The sequence below is a fragment of the Oncorhynchus kisutch genome, linkage group LG7 (genome assembly GCF_002021735.2).
Source record: "Oncorhynchus kisutch isolate 150728-3 linkage group LG7, Okis_V2, whole genome shotgun sequence".
Taxonomy (NCBI): Eukaryota; Metazoa; Chordata; class Actinopteri; order Salmoniformes; family Salmonidae; genus Oncorhynchus; species Oncorhynchus kisutch.
In genome coordinates, this window is record NC_034180.2 from 5879047 (window position 1) to 5897628 (window position 18582).

At 46.0% G+C, this 18582-nt stretch overlaps 1 protein-coding gene across 1 annotated transcript; it reads right to left on the reverse strand.

Annotated features, from left to right (window-relative positions):
- Nucleotides 1–1066: 1066 nt before the first annotated feature.
- Nucleotides 1067–17128, reverse strand: LOC109894037 (transcriptional repressor CTCFL-like). Its single transcript, XM_031828179.1, has 6 exons — nt 16629–17128; nt 15046–15176; nt 13977–14135; nt 7697–7849; nt 6584–6695; nt 1067–2472 (listed from the first exon to the last, which is right to left on the reverse strand). The coding sequence occupies exons 1-6, from the start codon at nt 16903–16905 to the stop codon at nt 1517–1519; spliced, it is 1788 nt and encodes a 595-aa protein (XP_031684039.1). The 5' UTR covers nt 16906–17128; the 3' UTR covers nt 1067–1516.
- Nucleotides 17129–18582: the final 1454 nt, after the last annotated feature.

Here is an 18582-nt window from a genome sequence, read left to right on the forward strand (position 1 = left end):
GTGTGGCCTCCACGTGCCTGTATGACCTCCCTACAACGCCTGGGCATGCTCCTGATGAGGTGGCGGATGGTCTCCTGAGGGATCTCCTCCCAGACCTGGACTAAAGCATCTGCCAACTCATGGACAGTCTGTGGTGCAACGTGGCGTTGGTGGATGGAGCGAGACATGATGTCCCAGATGTGCTCAATTGGATTCAGGTCTGGGGAACAGGCGGGCCAGTCCATAGCATCAATGCCTTCCTCTTGCAGGAACTGCTGACACACTCCAGCCACATGAGGTATAGCATTGTCTTGCATTAGGAGGAACCCAGGGCCAACCGCACCAGCATATGGTCTCACAAGGGGTCTGAGGATCTCATCTCGGTACCGAATGGCAGTCAGGCTACCTCTGGCGAGCACATGGAGGGCTGTGCGGCCCCCCAAAGAAATGCCACCCCACACCATGACTGACCCACCGCCAAACCGGTCATGCTGGAGGATGTTGCAGGCAGCAGAAAGTTCTCCACGGCGTCTTCAGACTGTCATGTCTGTCACATGTGCTCAGTGTGAACCTGCTTTCATCTGTGAAGAGCACAGGGCGCCAGTGGCAAATTTGCCAATCTTGGTGTTCTCTGGCAAATGAAAAACGTCCTGCACGGTGTTGGGCTGTAAGCACAACCCCCACCTGTGGACGTCAGGCCCTCATACCACCCTCATGGAGTCTGTTTCTCACCGTTTGAGCAGACACATGCACATTTGTGGCCTGCTGGAGGTCATTTTGCAGGGCTCTGGCAGTGCTCCTCCTTGCACAAAGGTGGAGGTAGCGGTCCTGCTGCTGGGTTGTTGCCCTTCTACGGCCTCCTCCACGTCTCCTGATGTACTGGCCTGTCTCCTGGTAGCGCCTCCATGCTCTGGACACTACGCTGACAGACACAGCAAACCTTCTTGCCACAGCTCGCATTGATGTGCCATCCTGGATGAGCTGCACTACCTGAGCCACTTGTGTGGGTTGTAGACTCCGTCTCATGCTACCATTTGAGTGAAAGCACCGCCAGCATTCAAAAGTGACCAAAACATCAGCCAGGAAGCATAGGAACTGAGAAGTGGTCTGTTGTCCCCACCTGCAGAACCACTCCTTTATTGGGGGTGTCTTGCTAATTGCCTATAATTTCAACCTGTTGTCTATTCCATTTGCACAACAGCATGTGAAGTTTATTGTCAATCAGGGTTGCTTCCTAAGTGGACAGTTTGTTTTCACAGAAGTGTGATTGACTTAAAGTTACATTGTGTTGTATAAAAAAAGGATAAAACATTACATTGCACAAAAACAGGACAAGGTTATCACTTTACATCAGCGAAGCACTTTTACAGACACCATATCATCTGCTCTGCCTCATCACACTCATTTCCTCAGTTTACTTCACCCGGATCCCTACTACATCCCAAACTAACTAGCACTAAATAATCAAATAAAATTATATTGGTCACATACGTGTTTAGCAATGTTATTGCAGGTGTAGCAAAATGCTTATACTACATTACATGTCCCTATACGGTAGACATGGGTCTTGTGCATTTTCTGCTGGTGTATCCTGACGTGTCTCCTCTCTGAGAACCTCTTCCCGCAGTGCGTACAGGCGAACGGCCTCTCCCGTGTGGACCTTCAGGTGCACTTTCATATTGTGCTGGTGGGAGAACCTCTTCTCACACTGGGGGCAGCTGTAGGGTTTCTCTCCTGTGTGGACCCTCTGATGCCTCTTCAGGTGGGTCGATCGGGAGAAACGGGCACGGCACAGGTGACAGCCGAATGGCTTCTCCCCCGTGTGTATCCTCTGGTGGATCTCCACCTGTTTGGGGAAACTGAAAGCTTTCCCACAGAACGAACACGGGAAGCGCTTTTCTTTACTGATTCCGTCTCTACTACTGTCATTTGTCAATGGGCTTGTGTAGCCATTTAGTGTTGAAGAATTGTCTGAGGTCTGGTTTAACATAAGGAGAGTGTGAGGAGGATGAAGGCCAGGAAGTGTCTGTGTTGTCACAGGGTCCATGTTCCAGTTGATAGATCCTATAGAAGGCAGGCTGAAGGCAGCATCTGTTAGGGGGTTAACCTGAGGCGCCATCAGTCTCTCTGAATCACAACTATAGAAGCAGGACGGAGCATCGCTAGCCGAGTCTGTGTCTGTTCTCTCCAACCGCATACGGACACCTCCCCGTCCCTGCAGACCAAATCTACGCCTCGCTGTCGTCTCAGCCAGTCTGTTGTCATGGAGACTAAGTTCAGTTGTGGTTTTGTGTTCGGCTGTTTGTTTCTGGTTGTGGTTAACAGTGTTGATCCCAGGCCCAGAGTTGAGGACGCTGTCCCATCCACAGACCTCGACTATGTCGCTACTGGATCTGGCCTGCTCAGTGACGTTCTCCCCTGGGCCCTTCCCTGCACCGGTCTGGCAATCCAAAATGGCCACCCAGTCTCCTCTGTTAACCTCCAGCCAACCACCTGCAGGAAGAGGTAACAAAACAGACTATAAGAATATTTAGAAGATAAATACACAACGCAGAGGATGCGAGGACGAGAGTAAATAGTTGGTCTTCAGTTCAACAGCTGTTTAGAATCTGTGGAATGTCAGTCCTGCACTCAGTGCTACGAGTGCCACGTTTTCATTGGTCTGTACATTGAGTCTGGAGCAGGATACTTGTTATTTGGCCATTGGCCCAGTTGTACTGCAAGGACTTCTGATTGGTCAACCGCATGCTAGGGTGGAGTGGTTGTGAATAGCATCCTGTTCCTTTGTTCTGTGGAGAAAAGCTGAGGACAGGGGAGACTGAACATCTACCTCCCAGCATAACATCTATGATTGGTCCTCTTTGAATAAACCTATTTTTCTCCCTGATTTGCTTTGGAGTTTGTGTTATTGAAGAATAACATCAACCGCTAACAAGACTTTACAAACATGCCAGAGAAAACATAACAGTATGACTAGAACTACTGTTCCCTGAAGGCGTGAAACTGGATTTATTCCCTAAATGTAATACCGCTCTTCACCAAGTCCAGGAATGGGCAGTGCAGGGCCAAATGGGTGTTGTACCTAATGTCTCTCCTTCAGGGAACAGTATTATAGACATAACATTACGTTCCCTTTCAGTCAGTCCAATTCAGAATAGCATACTATGGGGAACTATAATCACGCCCTAAGCCGACCCCAACGGATACTAAATGAAACAGCCCATGGCAGACCACCGACAGCGTGCTGCCTAGTTATATCCCATCCCAGCCATAAGCACATTGTGGGCTACACTGGAGCAGTGACATCCAAGCGATTAAAACCTTTGAAAAAAAAATGTGTGGTGATGCCCATCTCGCCGCGGCACAAATATCTCCTCTAGTCAACCTTTTAAACAATGTCCAATATGCTGCCAGACCCCTTGTGAAGTAGGAGCTGCCACAGCTAGGTAACCCTTGCCGCTATATGCCAGGGGGATAGCCTCCACAACCCAGTGGGAGAGAGAGTGTTTAGAGAGCGCCCTGCGCCACACTATGACACCATCCGTTCTTTCCGAATTGAGTAACTCATCGCACAGCGCGCCCCCACCCTTGGGGGGATGAGTCTGTTGTGACCACCTTGCGGGACAACACCTGGGCCATGAGAACCCCTTGCGACAGTAGCTGGGGATCCCTCCACTGGGCCAGTGCCAGAAGATATATGTCGGGGACACTGGAATTGACTGGTTTAGGTGGCGAGATGCTTCCAAGCGCGTTGCTATCACCCAGCACTGGAACAGCCGCATTAATAATAGTTCCAGGGGACTGACCACCATCATAGAAGCTATCATCCCCAGTAGGCGCAGGAACTGGTGAAAACATACTGTGCTGCTCAACGGTCAAGCAGAGCTGGAAGCTCTTTTTCTGGTTTACAATAAAACCTAGAGAATGAACATGGGGCACTAGCCTCGGTGTGAAACACTGCTTGTTCCTTTGACTGCTATCAGCCAACTGTCTAGGTAGGCCAACACCCTCAGCCCCTGATGGGTGCCAGAGCCGCCTCCACCACCTGTGAAAAGACGAGAGGCGAGAGAGACAAGCCGAATGGGAGTACCAAAAACGTGTAGGCTATCGCCTTGTAATGGAACCTCAGGAACTTTATGTGACTGGTGTACATGGGCAGACGAAAGTACGCATCCTTTAGGCCGATAGTGGGTGAACCAATTGCCTGGACACATGGACAGTAACAGCCGCTGGTTTGTGAGCATTTTGAACTTGCGAACTCTGAGATGCTTGTTCAGGGCAAGCATGTCTAGAATAGGGCTTAAACCACCGTCCCTTTTCGAAACCAGTAAATACAGACTGTACCAGCTGTCTTGGGCTTCCAACAGAGGAACCATTCGTTCTGCCTGTTTCTGGAGCAGGGAGGATATTTCCTCTGTTAATACTGGCAGAGGCCAGGGGAACAGTTGACGTGATGATGCCGCAAAAACGTGGGGGGGATTCATACAATGAATTGTAGCCTGACATCACTGTTCGCATGATCCAGGGCAGATCAGGCAGCGAGTCTCCTGTAAAGTGCCATCTGAGGAGTCATGACGCCCCCAGTTGTTGCCTGGGAAAAATATGTTTCCACCACACTCAACAAACTTGTATCTGAATGTGGATGTTTTAGTGAACTCACATGTGGAATACACAACACTCTTAACATCCGCAAACAATGGTGTTGAAACAATATGTTTAGGTGGAAACGTTTGCCCGAAGTCTCCTTTCCTGTGCCGTAGCAGGACCATGTCACCCCTGGAAGCGGTGCGGCGCTTGTGCCAGGCAGATTGTGCCTGTCAATCAGGCCGGTTGGACCTGGTGCTGGGCCGGGCCCCTGGGACAGCCCGCTTAGCCGGCCCAGCATCAGAGGTACATTTGTCAGGCCCGCTCTTTCTGAAAACGTCAAAGATGGCAGTGTGCCACCACAGTAGCGCCCCTGCTCTTGCCGAGTGCCAGAACGGTACACTGGGACGTGAATAGAATGAAGTTGGCCGTAACACGAATCTCATCCACGAGCTCTGTGTGGGACTCTCCTGCAGCCAAAGCCATGCCAAGCTCCAGCAGCAACTCTGTCTAGTAGACCTGCAATACAGTTATAGACAACAGGGATCAGCCATCCCCTCTGTGCAATACACCTTATCCCGCTGAGCAGCTGAAAAGCGACAGTGCTTGTTAGATCCGCATTAGCCACACCCTTGTGAGCCAACAGGCTAGGTAGCCAGGTAACTTGCTATAGACTGGAGGCATGTGCGCCAGCCCCGCCCAATCCATCCCCTCCAGATCCATGAAGGGGGCACACCAATGCAGCATCAGCTGAGCTGAATGCGGGTTGGACCAGGTTGTCATCAATTCTTCGACGAAATCCAGAAACAGGGATAGGTGGTGCTTGACTGTGGCAACCACAGGGGGCTGATACTTCCCACCGAACCTTGACTTTGCCACGGGTGTGAACATGGCCTCTTCAACTCCAAAATGTATAGCCACCCTGTGGCACAATTCTATAAACTGTTGGATACCAGGGTTTACCCCGCTACTCACATAGTGTTAGGGGGTGGCTGTCCGGGAACTAAGTCCTCTTCCGAGAAACTCCTGGAGCGTCCAGAACACCATGTTGTTATCCGAAACCTGTGTCCTGTATGTCATCATGGGAGACAAACCAGCCGGCTCACTATCACCTAGCTGGGAGGCTAGTTCCACCAAAGCCCCAAATCTCTCTCTGTTTCCTGCACCTCAGTCCCAGGCGAGATACCGGCATCCGGGAAAGGAAAGTTGCCATTGGGAACTCCAAGCTTTCTCAAGAATGCGAGACGTCTTGCCATGGAGTTTGCACGCAGTATGTGGCAATGCTCACACAGACTGGTTCAAGCGAGGGCCGCCTGAGCATGTTCAAAGCCGAGACAAAATACACATCAATCGTGAGCATCTTTCAGAGAAATAGTATAACTGCATGACTGGGTGAATGAACACATCGTCGCCTCGGTCTCTTTCTTAACCGTTTTAATCATTTTCTTCCAGCAAAGTGAAGATGAACTAATTGTTTGTGATTAGGAAACTTGTGAGAACAAATACAAACTAAGCACACAACATACAGAGGGTGAGCACGCTCTACCACTATGGGACAGTTTAGTTGGCGCAACGCAATTCTCGTTATCCAAATGTTTGTTTTATTAGCGTGAATCGTTCCTGTTCACACCGAGGTGAAGAGCAGAATAATTGAAGGAAGGAATCTGTGCCTCATGCTTATCACCTGTGGAAGGCGGGGCTTCCAGCGAGGCACGGATTTCATTGGCCTTGTCAGGTGAGATCTTTCAACCAAAGCCGTGAGAGTGCGACTCCCCATAGTATGTTATACCGAAGTTGACTGACTGAAGGGAAACTCATACATATTTTGAGTCAATTAACTGGTCAAGTTCATACATTATAATGTGTGTTTTTGTATACAAGCATAAGTTGTATTAATTTAATTTGATAAAAGAATAGTAACCAGTTGCATCACTATTCTATTTTGTATGGAGGCTATATGTATCACTATTCCCATTGAAGATCTATTACTGTATGTAGACTATATGTATTTCTCCCTTACCTTGCTCCCCCATCTTTAGTCCACTCAGCAGATCAACGCTCTCTGGTCCATCTTCTATCGTCTCCTCTTTGACCAGCAGCAGATCAGGCTTCCCATCCTCCATGTCTACTGACTGTAAGAAATACAGAGTGAGAGGATGTTGGATCAAGAAATCTGATATGAGCACCCTGCTATGGGGCATCTTCTGATTGTTCAAATGAGGGATTGCTATGAGTACTATGCAATCATGTTAGTTGCTTTGACACTATGCAAATGTATTAGTTAATTTAATTACATGACGCTCATTAAAACGGTTTGATAATTCAAAGGCATAGTCCCACACTAATTTTGTCCCACACAACAAAATTAATCAAGACCTGGGGCCATATCCGAAGAGAATCTCAGAATAGAAGTGCTGATCCAAGATCAGGTCCCCGCCTGTCTACATAGTCTTATTCCTTATAATCTAAAAAGCAAAACTGATCTTGTACTCAGAGAGGCTTTGTGAATGCGGAGAGTAGTGCGCATGGCCCAGTACATCACTAGGGCCAAGCTTCCTGCTATCCAGGACCTCTATACCAGGTGGTGTAGGAAGGCCCTAAAAGATGCCAAAGACTCCAGCCACCCTAGTCATAGACTGTTCTCTCTGCTACCGTGCTGCAAGCGGTAATGGATAGTATAGGTCCAAAAGGCTTAACAGTTTCTACCCCCAAGCCATAAGACTCCTTAACAGCTAACAGGACTGTTGTCATTGACCCCCCCCCCCCCCCCTTTACACTGCTGCTACTCTGTGTTTATTATCTATGCAGTCACTTTACCTCTACCTACATGTACATATTACCTCAATTACCTCTCCTAACCTGTGCCCCCATGCATCGACTCTGTACCGTTACCGCCTGTATATAGCCTTGTTACTGTTATTTAATTCTTGCTCTTTAAATATGTTAGTTTTCCAAAATTTATTTATTGTTTACTTCAGTTTATTTAGTAAATACTTTAACTTCTTTTTTCTTAAAACTGCATTATTGGTTAAGGGCTTGTAAGTAAGCATTTCACTGTTGTATTCGGTGCATGTGACAAATAGAATTTGATTTGATCTAATACCATTCAGACAGTAGTTTACAGTGGGCTCACCTCAGTGAGACTGTGTGTGGTCCTGTGCTGCTCAGCTGGTTCCTCTGTGGGTTCAGGAGGAGGTGTAGTCTGGTTGTCCTCCATGACCATGTTCCCTTCAGGGTTCCCCAGACCCTCCTCCTTCACCAGCAGCACCTCTGGACCCTCCTCCTCCTGAAAGAGAGCCATGATACAGATTACAGACATACACTCTCTTAGGTACGTACACACACACACAGAAAATACACACTTTAATGATGGATGGGCCATACTTGTGAACATTAGAAACAGTTAAAAACATGTTTAAAAAAAAAATGCTCATCAGCCAATTAAAATCATCAATTTACTTGCAAGTGATAGAACACACACACAAATAATAAACACGCTTTCAACATGGAGTGTTTACCCATCCCCATTATTTTTGAGTCCTATACTGTAGTTACAGAATTACGTAATTGTTGTTAAACCCATTATGGTGGACATAAATATGATGTCGTGGGTAAAAGTAAGTCGGCAGGGTAGCCTAGTGGTTAGAGCATTGGACTAGTAACCGAAAGGTTGCAAGTTCAAATCCCTGAGCTGACAAGGTACAAAATCTGTCGTTCTGCACCTGAACAGGCAGTTAACCCATTGTTCCTAGGCCGTCATTGAAAATAAGAATTGGTTCTTAACTGACTTGCCTAGTAAAATAAAGGTTAAAAAAAAGGCAGCTATGATAAGTTCAAATTCATCAGACAAACCTGACTAAACTATTTTGAAGTGTACAGTAGGTGTTTCAGACCCCTTGCAAATGTATTAAAAATAAAAAACTGAAATAACATTTACATAAGTAATCAGACCCTTTACTCAGTACGTTATTGAAGCACCTTTGGCAGCGATTACAGCCTCAAGTCTTCTTGGGTATGACGCTACAAAAATTTGGGGAGTTTCTCCCATTCTTCTCTGCAGACCCTCTCAAGCTCTGTCAGGTTGGCTGGGGAGCGTCGCTGCACAGCTATTTTCAGGTGTCTCCAGAGATGTTCGATCGAGTTCAAGTCTGGGCTCTGGCTGGGCCACTCAAGGACATTCAGAGACTCATGCCGAAGCCACTCCTGCGTTGTCTTGGCTGTGTGCTTATGGTCGTTCACCTGTTGGAAGGTGAACCTTCGCCCCAGTCTGAGGTCCTGAGCGCTCTGGAGCAGGTTTTCATCAAGGATCTTTCTGTACTTTGCTCCGTTCATCTTACCCTCGATCCTGACTAGTCTCTCAGTCCCTTTCTCCAAAAAACAGCCCCACAGCGTGATGCTGCCACTACCATGCTTCACCGTAGGGATGGTGCCAGGTTTCCTCCAGATGTGACGCTTGGCATTCAGGCCAAATAGTTCAAATCTTGGTTTCATCTGACCAGAGAATCTGGTTTCTCATGGTTTGAGAGTCCTTTAGGTGCCTTTTGGCAAACTCCAAGTGGGTTGTGATGTACCTTTTACTGAGGAGCGGCTTCCGTCTGGCCACTCTACTATAAAGGCCTGAATGGTGGAGTGTTGCAGAGGTGGTTGTCCTTCTGGAAGGTTCTCCCATCTCCACAGAGGAACTCTAGAGCTCTGTCAGAGTAGCCATCAGCTTCTTGGTCACTTTCCTGACCAAGGCCCTTCTCCCCTTATTGCTCAATTTGGTCAGACGGCCAGCTCTAGGAAGAGTCTTGGTGGTTCCCAACTTCTTCCATTTAAGAATGATGGAGGCCACTGTGTTCTTGGGGACTTTCTATGCTGCAGACATTTTTTGGTACCCTTCCCCAGATCTGTGCCTCGACACAATCCTGTCTCTGAGCTCTACGGACAATTCCTTTGACCTCATGGCTTGATTTTTGCTCTGACATGCACTGTCCTCTGTGGGACCTTATATAGACAGGTGTGTGCCTTTCCAAATTATGTCCAATCAATTGAATTTACCAGAGGTGGACTCCAATCAAGTTGTAGAAACATCTCAAGGACGACCAAATGGAAACAAGATGCACCGGAGCTCAATTTCAAGTCTCATAGCAAAGGGTCTGAACACATACGTAAATAAGGCATTCTTGTTTTGTTTTTTAATAAATTGGCCAAAATTTCTAAAAACCTGTGTTCGCTTTGTCATTGTGGGCTATTGTGTGTTGATTGAGGTGTTTATTCTAAAATATATATTTTTTTTTATTAAAGCTGTAAATAACAAAATTTGGAAAACGCAAATAGGTCTGAATACTTTCTGAATGCACTCTACATTGTGAACTTCCTGACGAGCAGTCCCCAGGTGGCGAGGGTAGGCACATCCACCACGCTGAACCTCACATGGGGCCTCTCGGGGGTGCATGCTTAGTCCCCTCCCATACTCCCTGTTCACCCACGATGGCGCAGGCGCGAACTACTCCAACACCACCATTAAGTTTGCTGACGACATGACGGTGGTAGGCCTGATCACCGACGACGAGACAGCCTATAGGCAGAAGGTCAGTGACCTGACAGTGTGGTGCCAGGACAACAGCCTTTCCCTCAATGTCAGCAAGACAAAGGAGCTGATCGTGGACCACAGGAAACGGGGGGCCGAGCACACCCCCATCCACATCGACAGGGCTTTACTGGAGCGAGTCAAGAGAGTCTCAATCTTGGTGTTCACACCATTAAGGAACTAACATGGTCCACACACACACACCAAAACAGGCGTGAAGAGGGCACAACACCATTTCCCCCTCAGGAGGCTGAAAAGATTTTGTAATGGGCCCTTAGATCCTCAAAAAGTTCTACAGCTGCACCATTGAAAGCATCTTGACTGGCACTGCATCAACACTTGGTTAGGCAACTGCTTAGCATCCAAGTGCAAGGCGCCACAGAGGGTAGTGCGTACGGCCCATCACATCGCTGGACCCGAGCTCTCTGCCATCCAGGACCTCTATACCAGGTGGTGTCAGAAGAAGGCCCTAAAACTTGTCAAAGGCTCAAGCCACCCAGGACTGTTCTCTCTCAAGTGGTACTGATGCACCAAGTATGGAACCAACAGGACCCTGAACAGCTTCTACCCCCAAGCAATAAGACTGCTGTTACCTTGTACCCCTGCACATTGACTCGGTACTGGTACCCCCTGTATATAGCAAAGTTATCAGTACTCATTGTGAAGTTATTCCTCATGTTATCATCTTTCTATTATTTGTAAATGTTTCTTTCTGCATGGGAAGGGCCCATAAGTAAGCAACTTACTGTTAGTCTACACCTTTTATTTACAAAGCACATTTAATGAGACAAATAACATTTGATTTGTAGGCATATATAGTAGGCCTTATGTGTAATGGTTATAAAGCGCTGTTGGTTGTATGCAGAATAGGGTGAGATCAGATGTGATGTATACTAAAGAAGTGGTGTAAAGTACATAAGAAAACATACTTTCCGAATGCACTGTATATTGTGAACATCTCCCCTCTCCTAGACTTCCTGACGGACAGTCCCCAGGTGGTGAGGGTAGGCACATCCGCCACGCTGACCCTCAACACGGGGGCCCCTCAGGGGTGTGTGCTTAGTTCCCTCCTATACTCCCTGTTCACCCATGACTGCGCGGGCGATTTTTTGCTTATCTGCACTTTACCATTTATATTTGACATCTTTTACTTTAACTCCACAACATTCCTAAAGAAAATAATGTACTTTAACTCCAAGCATTTTCCCTGACACCCACAAGTACTCGTTAGCAGGACAGGAAAATTGCCAAATTCCTACATTTATCAAGAGAACGTCCCTGGTCATACCTACTGCCTTTGATCTGGTGGAAGCACTAAATATATGCTTTGTTAGTAAATTACTTTTGAAACATAAGTATATTTAAAACCAAATACTCTCACTCAAGTAGTGGGTGACTTTCACTTGAGCCATTTTCTATGAAGGTATCTTTACTTTTACTCAAGTATGACATTTGGGGCCTCCCGGGTGGCGCAGTGGTCTAGGGCATTGCATCGCAGCGCTAGCTGTGCTCTGGGTTCGCGCCCAGGCTCTGTCGCAGCCGGCTGTGATCTGAAGGTTCGTGGGGCGACGCACAATTGGCCTAGCGTCGTCCGGGTTAGGGAGGGTTTGGCCGGTAGGGATATCCTTGTCTCATCGCGCACCAGCGACTCCTGTGGCGGGCCGGGCGCAGTGCACGCTAACATTTCGTATGACATTTGGCTACTTTTTCCACAACTGCTAAAGAGAGCCTCGTTGAAACTCTTAGAACGAAAAGTCCCATTTTGTGTTCATTAAAAATAAACATCTTGAATACACCATATGAAAACCACACATATATACATATAGAGTCTCTGGTGGCAGTTTTGTCACACCGAACAAAAATATAAACTCAACTTGTGTTGGTCCCGTGGTTCATGAGCTGAAATACAAGATCCCTGAAATGTTTCATATGCACACGAAGCTTATTTGTCTCAAATTCTGTGCACAAATGTGTTTACATCCCCTGTTAGTGAGCATTTTTCCTTTGCCAAGACAATCCAGGTGTGGCAAATCAAGAATTTGATGACACAGAATGATCATTACAAAGGTGCACCTTGTGCTGGGGACAATAAAAGGCCACTAAAATGTGAAGTTTTGTCACACAACACAATGCCACAGATGTCTACATTTTTGAGGGAGAGTGTGATTGGCATGCTGACTGCAGGAATGTCAACCAGAGCTGTTGCCAGATAATTTAATGTTAATTTCTCTACCATAAGCCGCCTCCAATGTTGTTTTAGAGAATTTAGCAGTCCGTCCAACTGGCCTCACAACCACATCCGCATCTGGCTCCTTCACATGCGGGATAGTCTGAGAACAGCCACCTGGAAAGCTGATGAAATTGATGAGTGTTTCAGTCTGTAATAAAGCCCTTTTGTGGGGGAAAACTAATTCTGATTACCTGGGCCTGGCTCCCCAGTGGGTTAGCTTATGCCCTCCCAGGCCAATCCATGGCTGCGCCCCTGCCCAGTCATGTGAAATCCATAGACTAATTTATTTATTTAAAATTGACCAATTTCCTTATCTGAACTGTAAGTCAGTAAAATCTTGGAAATTGTTGCCCTTGTATTTTTGTTCAGTGTAAGTAGTTGAATGGATCAAAGAAATAAGCATGTGAACAACATATAGCCTACACAGTACAAACACAATATGTAACAGACTTGTTATGCTTAAATATATCACACAATGTCTGGTTGCAATATTCTACCCAGGAATATTCAACACTGAAATCTGTTACTCTCATTATTCCAAAGGTATCTGTGGATCTTTCCTGCTGACAACACTGACAATTAATCTGTCTTTAATGCAGGGTTTGATCTAAATGTCAGAAGCTACTGAGTGGAATGGTTACTCCTATGTTATAGAGTGGAATGGTTTTTCTGCTGATGTATCCTGAGGTAGCTCCTATCTGAGAACCTCTTTCCGCAGTACGTACAAGCGAATGGCCTTTCTCCCGTATGGACATTTAGGTGCATCTTCAGATGGTGCTGGTGGGAGAACCTCTTCTCACACTGGGGGCAGCTATAAGGTTTCTCCCCTGTGTGGACCCTCTGGTGCCTCTTCAGGTTGCAGGCCTGGGCGAAGCGCATGTGACACTGGGTACAATTGAAGGGTTTCACCCCTGTGTGGACCCTCTGGTGGATCTCCACCTTCTGGGGGCAGCTGAAGCCTTTGTTACAGAACATGCAGAGGAACCGCTTCTCTTTACCGCCTGTTGTTGCTCCCCCTCCCTGAGCTTTGGCCCTTTGGTCCTTTGAGTTCAATACCTGATCGAAAAAGACGCTGCTGTGTGAATCGGATGGTGCCAAGGACGTGGACACTGGGTCGCGATCCCTGAGTGCGTGTAAAGGTGAGTGGGCGGCGACATTTAGATTTGTCTCTAAGCTTTCCCTGTAGTCTAAGAAGTCACTGGTGTTTCCCTGTTTTCCTAAGTGAGTCTCGTCTGCATTCCATGTCAGAGGAGCATCGGCCTCCACTTTCACAGTCACCTCATCTACGACCAGACCCTCGCCTTTCTTATCTAGGAACCCTTCAGAGTATACACTACTACTGTACTGGTTCCAGTCCGCTCCCATTGGATTAGTCTGTGTATCTAAGCCCACAGTCATGTCACCAGGTATCATCTCTGTCCCTGTAGCGTATGAACAGGACGGATCATTGCCAGTCTGTAACGTGTCACCTGAGTCCTGATGGGACAGAACCGTCCTCGGGCTACCATCAAGTAAATACTCTGAGCGGAGAGCAGGTGGACAGCCCAGTCGCCCCATTAAAGTCTCTGTATCGGTCTCTGACTTGAGGATGGCGTTCAGCGTTCCACTGACCTCCGTGATTCTGCGTCGGGTCCTGGGCAGCTCTGGGGCAGTGGTGGGGTCCTCCATGGCTACAGGGGGGGCTACTCCAGTCTGGATGTCTCTGCTGTGCCGTGGGTCCTCCTCCCCTTCAGACCTCTCCAGCTTGACACCAGGACTTGCATCTTCAGACTGACACAAGAAAAAAGGAGGTAATTACCGATACATGAGTAGAACTGGATAATAATGCCGTAGGGAAGTCTCACATGCTCCCCTATGGCAGATAAATGAAGATGTACATGTAAGCAAGTTAATAGCCGAGGGGAGCCTTTCTGAAATAAACTGCCCACATGTGATATACTGTAATTTTGATGTAATCAGGGTCTAAAATTAACACCCACCAATTGCGTGTAGATTTTGACATTGGCGGATAAGAATGCCTAATTCACCTGCTACGTTGGTGGGTGGTCACACTCTGGGCTCTACAGTGCAAGCATTTCATAAAAATAGTCTAGTGAAGTATGGGCACAAGTGCAAGTTGTGATATATAGCTAAATAAATGCTGCAGCAGCTGTTTTGAAAGTATTTCTGCAGTTTTGTTTCATATCTGGTAATACGCAAAGAAATCGGAATTCAAACATTATAGCTACCCCACCTTGCAAAGCAACACTGCCTGTGCTGTGGGCGAAGTCTTGAAGGATTTGTTTTTGGAAGCAATGCGCTCAGCCTTAAATGTTGGTATAATTTTCTCAAAAATCTAATAAAATGAGACTTTGTTCTTGTGTTTCTTGTCTATTTACATTGCTTTGTTCACAAGCTAGGTTGCTTTCAATGTTTGAATTTGCTTCCACTGCTAGCAAAAAGAGACATGGTATAGTCACAGGCAAGTGTCCCTGTTACTAAGGTAACCTTAAAGGGGCAGCTAAATGTTTTTGCCTCTACTATGCATGCTCATGTTTTTTATTTATTATGGAGGCAAAAATATTTTGTCTGGTAAAAAAAAAATCTGAGTGGCTGTTAGATTATAGCTTTAACTGCCACAGTGCCTGGTATACAAAAAATTGTATGTTTAAGGCCCTGGATGTAATAGTATTACACTAACCTCTATCACGATAACGTGCTGGGTTGAGGTTCCACTCCCATCATCAACAGTGATTGGTTGGTCATCTCTCCATGTATTGTGTCCTGCTGGCTTCACAAAGCTCCTGTGGCCTCCAGTGAGATGTCCTTCACCTGACAGTGTGATTGGGGGAAAAGAGGTGGTTAGGTTAGCTACTGTCAATGCTCAACGCTATATTATACACTGAATGTACAATACATTAAGAACACCTTCCTAATGATGAGTTGCACTCCCTTTTGCCCTCAGAACAGCCTCAATTCATTGGGGTATTGACTCTACAAGGTGTCGAAAGCGTTCCACAGGGATGCTGGTCCATGTTGACTCCAATGCTTCCCACAATTGTGTCAAGTTGGCTAGATGTCCTTTGGGTGGTGGACCATTCTTGCACGGTGTGTCAACAGACTCAATTATTAATTAGATAAAAATTTAATATCTTAATTTAAGTTGATACTAAATGAAGCAAACTCAAGATTTGTACAATAATCACATACCCCAAACGTTTGAACGGTAGTGTCACTTAGAAATATCCTTGTTTTTGAAAGAAAAGCTATTTTTTTGTACATTAAAATATCAAATTTATCAGAAACAGTGTAGACAGTCACTTACAACATTAACAATTGTAGCTGGAAACTGCATACTTTTAATGGGATATCTACATAGGCGTACAGAGGCCCATTATCAGCAACCATCACTCCTGTATTCCAATGGCACGTTATGTTAGCTAATCCAAGTTTATCATTTTAAAAAGCTAATTGATCATTAGAAAACCCTTTTGCAATTATGTTAGCACAGCTGAAAAGTGTTGTTCTGATTAAAGAAGCAATAAAACTGGCCTTCTTTAGACTAGTTGAGTATCTGGAGCATCAGCATTTGTGGGTTCGATTACAGGCTCAAAATGGCCAGAAACAAAGGACTATCTTCTGAATCCTGTCAAGTCTATTCTTGTTCTGAGAAATTAAGGATATTCCATGTGAGAAATTGCCAAGAAACTGAAGATCTCGTACAATGCTGTGTACTACTCCCTTCACAGAACCACGGTGCACAACTGAGCAAGAGGACAAGTACATTAGAGTGTCTAGTTTGAGACAGACGCCTCACAAGTCCTCAAATGGAACCTTCATTAAATAGTACTGGAAACTTCAACAGTGAAGAGGCGACTCCAGGATGCTGGCCTTCTACTTGCACAGTACAGCTTGAGTTGGCCTGATATTGAAAGACCAATATGGGTTTCATGATTTTAGGTCATTCAAAGTGTGTCACAGTTTCTAAATTTTTCACACAAGGGCGCCTTTCCTTCGCTGGGTGGGCCGTTTGGAAATGTTTGGGAAAAATGTAAGTATACCCACTTCTCCAAGCACCACTACACAACTGGAGATAATATTTATAGATCGAGTGATTATGTTCCATGCATCATTGTTTTCAATTAGTCAATAATATGAAATTCAGTACATTTGAAAGTGTCTTTGTGCAAGCTAAGTAATCAAGAGAATTATTGCATACCAGCTCAAAACTGACCAAGACCAAATTCTGGTTAACTCCCCCCTCCTCCCTTCCGCAAAATGTACCTCTTGCCATTCCTCTGTATCGGTTGAGGATCTTGTCACTACTGGGACGACTGGCGAGGACGCGCTCTCGCATTGTCTTCTCTGCGCGCTCCCGTGCCACCTTCAGTTCGATTAGCTGTAGTTTCCTCCGCAATGCAGTGTTTTCTTTCTGGCTTTGAGTTACTTCCAAACGAAACACTGCATAGTCGTCGTCTACGAGTTTACAGATCTCTGCCACGGCTGCATTCGCTAGCACCTCCATAATGGAGGCTATTTGAGTGTGAAAAACCATGGCCATTGTTAGCAGCTAAGTTAGCGTTACTTACTAGATAACGTTAACATCTATCACCCAAGTCCTGTCGCCAACGCGAATGAAATATCTGGGGTAAGTGTTTAGTGCTGTGCAGTTAAATTCGTCATATTTTGAATTCCATGGTTGTTAAAATGTCTAAATGACAAAAACACAAACGTGAAAATTGTTCTTGACCATGTTTACTTCCGTTTACTTAGTCCTTGGAATTTGGTTGGCGGATCGCATCCAAATTGTAGGCGCATACACCGCCACCTACAGTCCTGGAGTGTGAGGCCAATCACAGCCTACCCACATAAAATTATCTTAATTAGTTCTGGTCTTATAAGAAAGTTACATATAGCCGTAGACACCTACACTCATTAAAAACCCATTACCCCATTCCACTACTTTTACCCTATCATCTCCTGCACCATACCAACGGACTGGGAGGATGGGACACCACCCCTCAACACACCCAGTAAAACTCTTATGAAGTCAAATCGCATACCCAAATACATCTCTGCAGCTGCTACCAAATCCATTTTATGTGATTTACTTTCCATTTCTGCGGTACAGTTGATAACCATTGCTAAGAAGCCAACCTTACTGAAGCATAACTCGTTACCCTATCCCTCTGTACTGGTACAACTCGATTACCCACTGGGATCCTCTCAGGACCCTCACCTGTGACCCATCCTCCTCCACTTTCAAAACTGCCTCAGCATACTACACCCTCTGCATTAGTCTGACTCTGGCCACTTCAATTTGCCTCTCTCGCACCGGACACATCCAAACCCCAGCAAGATGGGCACTCCTACAGTTAACACACACAACTGCACAATCCTCTGTCCCATGCCCTCCTGCATACTTCCCACATCTTGGAATCTCCCTCCTACACACTGCTGCACCTGAAACAATGCAGTGGATTTGGCACAAAAGCTCTAACAGGATAACTGATATATCCTAACATGACTGCCGGGTAGACTGACTCAACACTCAAAAATGGACTGACCACCACCCTCCCCACCGGGTCTGCGACACACCAAATGGGGGGCATCACAAACACAAACTTCAATTGCTCCAGCGCCACACTTAACGCTACCCCAGAAATCACTCATTTCTATGATGCCCTCTTCCTAAGAGCAAAGCAAGAAACTGATCTTGACCCAAGTTGCGTGATACGGAGTGCCTGCTCCCTCTGATCAGAAGAAACACAAACAAATATCACAAGTTCACTACAGGTTACCGTCACTGATTCAACTGCACCCAACTCCTTTTACACTGAAGAGAAAGGCTCTTATATGGGTTGGCCTCATTGCTCAAAGGGTGTGGCTAAATAAAAAGTCAAGCACTCTGTTCTTTGAAATACGGTACTGTTTATTACAATAAAGTGGTGATCCTAACTGACCTAAAACAGGGATTTTTTTACGATGATTAAATGGCAGGAATTGTGAAAAACTAAGTTGAAATGTATTTGGCTAAGGTGTATATAAACTTCTGACTTCAACTATATACTAACAGCCCTATGAAACCCTTTTAAAGACAGAATAACACAATCCAAAATAAACTAGGGCAATTTTATATGCAAATGTTATTACGGCAGCCATATTAGATTTGAGGCTAAATCTATGGAGGCCCCAAAGATAATCTTTGGTGGCTTGACTTAATTACAAGACTAGGAGC